Source organism: Corvus brachyrhynchos, unplaced genomic scaffold (genome assembly GCF_000691975.1).
Source record: "Corvus brachyrhynchos isolate BGI_N302 unplaced genomic scaffold, ASM69197v1 scaffold14, whole genome shotgun sequence".
In the NCBI taxonomy this organism is placed as follows: Eukaryota; Metazoa; Chordata; class Aves; order Passeriformes; family Corvidae; genus Corvus; species Corvus brachyrhynchos.
Window position 1 is genome coordinate 8,039,283 of NW_008239110.1, and position 6,349 is coordinate 8,045,631.

The 6,349-nt window shown below is 37.8% G+C and overlaps 1 protein-coding gene across 2 annotated transcripts in view; it reads right to left on the reverse strand.

The window, feature by feature from the left end:
* The window catches only part of CDK19 (cyclin dependent kinase 19), a 104,505-nt gene that overhangs the window by 17,255 nt on the left and 80,901 nt on the right, over nt 1-6,349 (reverse strand). For both annotated transcript variants that reach the window (XM_008637769.2, XM_017739620.1), the window contains exons 6-8: nt 3,607-3,750; nt 3,270-3,339; nt 2,016-2,088 (exon numbers count right to left, since the gene is read on the reverse strand). In XM_008637769.2, coding sequence (XP_008635991.1) covers nt 2,016-2,088; nt 3,270-3,339; nt 3,607-3,750 — 287 coding nt within the window. The remainder of the gene's footprint in view (nt 1-2,015; nt 2,089-3,269; nt 3,340-3,606; nt 3,751-6,349) is intronic.

Here is a 6,349-nt window from a genome sequence, read left to right on the forward strand (position 1 = left end):
CCCTTAGCATTCCTGGTGCACTTGCAAGCATACAATCAGCTTGCCCATTCCAAGTAATACCACACACAACATCCCTCTCAGCGAGATAACCTGCCTATCAGTGATGCTACTGTGAACCAACTTCTTTGAGAAAGTCTGGTTATCTGTAGCTTCTGGGGAAAATGAATAAAAAAAATGTCTGGAAACAATTTGCTTTCAGGGCAGCAGCTGCTAAGACAACATAGGAAACCAATGAGACTAGACTTCATCAAAATCTCATACTTCCCAGTAGGTCTCAAGCTCGCTCGCTCTCAGGCTCCACTGGCCTGACATGGCAGCTATGAATACTATGCCTGTAACTCTTCCAGGACAGCAAGAACAGATGCCTCTTCCTGAATGGAAAACATTCTGCCCTTCACGTAGACATTATCATTCAATGTCAATCAGCAGAATGGCATAATATCATTCTCTCTGTCAAGAGTCACTTGCTATCCTGCACTTATCTACTTGATGCCATCTGTTCCCCATGCACCACACTTCCTGCACTCATTAGCACAGTCTCAATCAATGACTGTTCAAAGCAGATGTCTTCAGAGGTCACCCTGCAAGATGGAGGTTACCTCATAAAAATAACTACCTTGGATATGAACAAGGAGTTTTAGGGAGTCTGCTTCACAATACATGAACCTCCCCAGTACAGCAATGAGATATCAGGAAGGTAGTCCACACTCCTGGGCATTCTTATTCAGAGCTCTGGGAGACTACCTGATTTGAGATCAGCCTCCGTCTCTGTGGCTGATCATTAAACCACCCTTATTCACTCCTTGAACTGTGAGAAAAATCTAACAAATTAGCCTCCTTAGCGAACTAAGTCTTCTTCATGATATTCAGAAAGAACAGCAAAGTATGGTAGTTTCAGTGTTCTTTAGAGATCTGGTTAATATTTCCCCTAGGAAAAGCAGCCTACCCACCCAAGACGACTCTCAACTCAGTGTTCAGCCTTGATGAATTAGCAGTATAAGCTGACAGCAAGCAGGTTTTCTGGTGGATTTCACTTTTACTAGGAAAACATGGAAATTCATGTGCTAACTAATGATGTCTCTTAAAATTGTCATCTTCTCAGTTAGACTTACCCTCCAGGTGATTCCACTGTATGCCCAGTAAGCTGAGTTTAAGAAATTTTAGTTCTTTTTTTTTTCATCAAGTCTCACTCTTCTTATGGAAATTCTTCCCTTCCACCCACTTGGTATCGACCTATTCTGTTTCCACAGCTATTTGTGTCATCATCCAGCAACTACTAACGAGTTAAAGAGCAAATCTTTGCCAGGACATAGAGAGATGACTGCTATGCTGAATTTGTAACTGAAAGCAGACCACTGAAACTCAAGCTGCCCTAAGAGCCTCATTACAGACCTCCCTGTACATGGCATTAGCAAAGTCACTTTGAACATCGTTCCTAAATTTAGACAGCACCAAGTCATCACAGAGGCATCCAGAAATGATGCAGTATTAGACAGAGAAACCCTGCATTGGCCTACAACGGATGACTCGACTAGGCAACCAGCAAATATGTATTTAGGGATTTTGTCTGGAATCATTGCCAGAACAGTGGTGGACTACTCTCAGAGGGAAGAAAAAGAAAACCAAATTACTACAAGAAATTAATTTCTCCTTTCCTCTTCCCTTTCTTCACAAAACTCTTTTAGCTTTTGGGGGTTCTTTAGCTCTCTGAAGCCACACAGAATCAAGACACATATTATACTCACTCTCTTATTTGCACAGGAGACCTAAAGGTAAGGCTGGGTATCCAAGTGTCTTGCAGATCTTAATTAGAGAAGACTCTCAGATCTTCAATACCAGCAGTTTAAGCAAAATGTGTATGAAGAAAACACATTTCAAAAATGGCCAGTTAGTGATAAATAGCTTTCCTTAACATTGGGGTTCATTAGAATGAGATAGGAGAACAGATACAGATATTACGCTTAAGAAATGCAATTTCATTCCTGTCATCACAGCAATTTTCAAGTTGCACCTACCAAAAGAAAAACTTTGCTGTCAGGCTTGACTTTGTGTTTCTCCATGTATTTTATGAGGCTACTATTGGCATATCTGAAAAATACAGTTAAAGAAAGACATGTCTGAAATAATAGTGCATTAAAAACATGTAACTCTATCAAGCGACCACAGAAACATTTCCCAACCCTCAGTAAGTAAACTGGAAAAAGAACTGCTATCAGAAGACACGTCAGATATTTACCTAGCAGTTGCACACATAAAGTGTGCTTTTCACCAACTGGAGAGCAATCAACTGTGTAAAGATTATTTCCATGAAGCAGGCAACTTTTATAGTATATGGATAAGCTGTTGATAAGGATATACGACAGAGAGACAATTTGAAGTTTATACTCTATTTTTCTAAAGCAACTCTGCCACAGAAAGTGTTCAGCAGTTTGTCACAGCTCAACATTTGAGCTATTAAGTTGCATCCAGTTAAAACTTGGCAGAGCAGTTAGATTACCATTCTGTCTCCCCAACCTGCAGAAAATCATACAGTCCTTACAGCTCCCAAACTCAAAAATGCTCTAAATACTTATAACCTGTGCCTTGCCTTCAATTTACGACTCCAGACGTTATCTAAAGACATTTTCAAAAGAAAGAAGCTTCAAAGAAAAGATAAACTTCATATCTTATGTAAAGCCAGTGTAATGAATCCATGTCAGAGCTGGAAACAGAATCCAAAAACTCCCAAATCCGCGTCCTCTACCTTAAGAAGTCCATGTGACTCCTTACCAGCTCTGATCAATTATCACCACTTGACTCATTTAGCCAAAGCACCAGGAAACAGTAGAAGTGGAAAATTCGCAGATCCCAGACAGGCTTTGCATCACAACCTACTGAACATGTTACCTTCAATAGAAATTTCTGTCCAATACATTGCTGTCTTCACATACCCGCTTGTCAAAAATACCAGTGCTTCCCTATTCTTTCTCCCACAAAATGAATGAAGTTATCTTGAACATGTAATAGAAATGGGTTAAGCAAGCTCATTTGTCTGTGCCTGTCATAGATTAAATTACACTTATGACAACCCCTTCTAGAGAAATGAGGAGGTTATTCAGTTATGTTCTTAACAAGCAGCTGAGGGAGAGAACACCATTCAAGTAAACCACCTAATTCAAACAGGACAGCTGTTTGAATCCAAATACTTCAAAACCCCCTCCCCAAGAAGTCAGAGCCGATTTCTGCCTCCACCACACTCAATGAACTGTTGTTACATTATCATCACTTACGTTGTTCTTCTAAAATCTTTCTGAAGAGTTGGATATTCTGGCATCTTCCTTATGTCTTCCCAGTCTTTATCTATGGTAGTGCAGAAAAAAGAAAAAGCATTTACAGTTCTGAATGTGTAGGTTAAGTAATACTCAGGAAGAAATAACTACAGGAGTTGTTTGACTTCCTATTTGTTGGCCAGTGCTATTGTTCTTTAATTGTCAGCATTTCCAAATCCATCAAACTGACAGTTGCTTTGTACCTATAAAAACAACTAGTAATTTCCTTTAGAAAAAAACCCCAACAAACAAACAACTCAGTAGCACTATGTCTGCTGCTTTAATGAAAATAAATTACCTGCAGGGAATCCCATTACACTGAAAATGCGGTCTAGCTGATCGTGATGAAAAGGATTACTTGTTTTGATATCCTCCTGGCGACAGTGAAATATAGGTTCTGAAGTCAACAGTTCAGCAAATATGCAGCCGATTGCCCAAATATCTACAAAAGAAGGAAGATAATTAATAAAATTTACTGTATCAAATCGCTCTGGTTTTTGTTTCTGCACAATTTCTCAACCTGTATAACCACAGTAAGATAAAATGCTTCACATTTAAAAACAATGCATTAATATAATCCATTAAAAAGGGTAAAATCTGGAGATATGTTTTCTTTAAACCAAAATTAGAGTCTCAAAATCCAATTTGTACAGTGGCAGTCCAGCATTTAACAAAGTCACAGTTATGGCAGAAAACTACACAATATTTGCTTACAACATAGCTTAAAGGGCATACAATTGACCAAAGATTATCCCCCACAAAGATACACTGAAATAATACTTCTACCACATATTTCAGAACAGGTAATTGATAACCAAATAAACACTAACGAGGAAAAGACTAATGGCCCATATGTTAAACCAAATGGTGCAAGATAGTTAGAATGAGGGAAAAAAGATCCTAATTTTAATCAAGTATAGAAGTATATATAGTGATTACCAAACTTTGAAGAAATTAAGATCTTACTTGACAATTGACTCCCAGAGCAACAATACTTTGTCTCATCTACATCTCATGTACATAAAGAAAACAACAGCATATCTGACAGTTGGACTTGACGATCTTAGAGATCTTTTCTACCTTCATGATTCTATATACTGCAAGAAAAAAAACCAACTTCTATTCCATAAAATTCTCATTAATGTGATTTTTTAGATTAAAACTATTGTGGACAAAACCATTAATTTACAAGAGAATAGTTTTCAGATTACATGTATTCATTCTAGTTACTGCTTATTACCAGCCATCTTAGTGTTCTGTACGACCCAAATGCTTAATTATGCATCTTAAAATGAAAGTGCAAATTTGCCAGTGAGAAGAAGGTTGTTACCGGCCAAGAAAAAAAAAAAAATTTAAAAAGGACTTAAGGATTTGCTACACTGACAAATATGTGTCTGGGACACTGGGATACAACTTTGGAAGAAGATGTTGAGATCAGACAAATAAGCATAGTCTGCTGAACACAAGAGTGTGGAAACTTGTGTAGTAATAGAAGTTAAATTAAATGACCCCAGGAAACCTTTTTGATTTTTTTCTAATTTAACAGAATAAATACAAAAGCAATTTAACTTTAATGTATAAGTCAATGAGATACAAAATTATTTAACCAGAGTTTAGTTTAGATTCAGACTAAAGAAAACACTGAGAAGTGCCTCTTGGTTAATATGAAACTCCAAACCCCACTTGCTGTCAATGGTGATGTTTGGCCAATGCTGCCTTATAAGACACAGGATGTCCTTTAAAAAGAGCACCACTCTCCTGTAGGTAGAAATAGAAAGACAAGCCATCACACTCTATTTGCCAAAACCAGTCAGTTCCATTTCCATCATGTGTGGAGCTTGAGGTGTCCCAGTATATATAACCCTTTCTTCCAACCTCCCTTACAGGAAAATCTGATAACATTTTGTTCAGACTTTACAGTTTTGACAGGGTATAACTTGCTCTGTGCATTACATCACATTCTTGAGGTTTTATCTTCCTTTGATATTCCTATCAGCCTTATCTGCATGAAAACAAGATCTTTAGCTGTTGAGATTTTATCTGCTCAAGTAACTAATGCAGCATATTAATCACAATTGCTGCCTGGGTAGTAGGCATAAATTATCTACTCCAGAATGGAAATTACTTATTAATTGAAGAATAGAATCTTCATTTAACAGTATCTATTCACTCATTTTCATAACAGATAGCAAATCCTTTTGGAGATGGCTTATCTAGAGGCCAAAAGAATGGCAGCTCTCTTAGTTTTTGTGGCTTTTTGCAGTGCTCACTGTACATCACATTGTGAGAGAGAAGCTGGACCACTGCTCCTTATTCCATTCATTACTGCTCTATCCAGAGTGACCTTTTCCTTTTAATGAAGAAAAAAAAAAAAGTAAAATCTAGTATTCTCCCTGACAGCAAAGCTGAACTGGGAAATCTCCCTGATGTGACACAGCAAACTTCTAAACTCTGTTTTGCCTTCATCACCGTCACTGTGTGAGAGCAGAGCCACTATACAGTGCACAGAGAGTGTACTTTATACCCTCTGAGAATTCAGAAAGACAGACATTTTACCAACTGGATGTTACGTCTGTATAAACACTGGAAATTCCCAAGCTGGTGTTATAATTTTCTGTGGGATGGCATTACTGGGCAAGTCAAGCATGAGACTACTTTAACTCTGAGCAGTTGTTATATTTTCTAGCAGTTCATATGCTGGGGTTCAACCCTTTATGCTTCTTGCCAGATATTCTTCATCTCCAAAGAGCTAATATAAAGTAACCCAAAAGACTTGGTACAGAAAACCTGAAGCTTTAACTTCTGTAAGAAAAGATTAAAGAGATGGAAAAGGCCTTACAGCCATGCAGCTCAAGCAGGTCAGGGTCTTCACTTCATGAACCTTTTATGTAACCTCATCTTGAACACATCCTTGGCATATATTGATACGATTCACAGTTAATGATTTTCTGCCAAGATTAGCTAGTTTGTCTGTTTCTTGTAAAAACATTCATTATTTGCAAAAAATAATGTACCACATGTGGCATTTTTTCTAGCAGGAA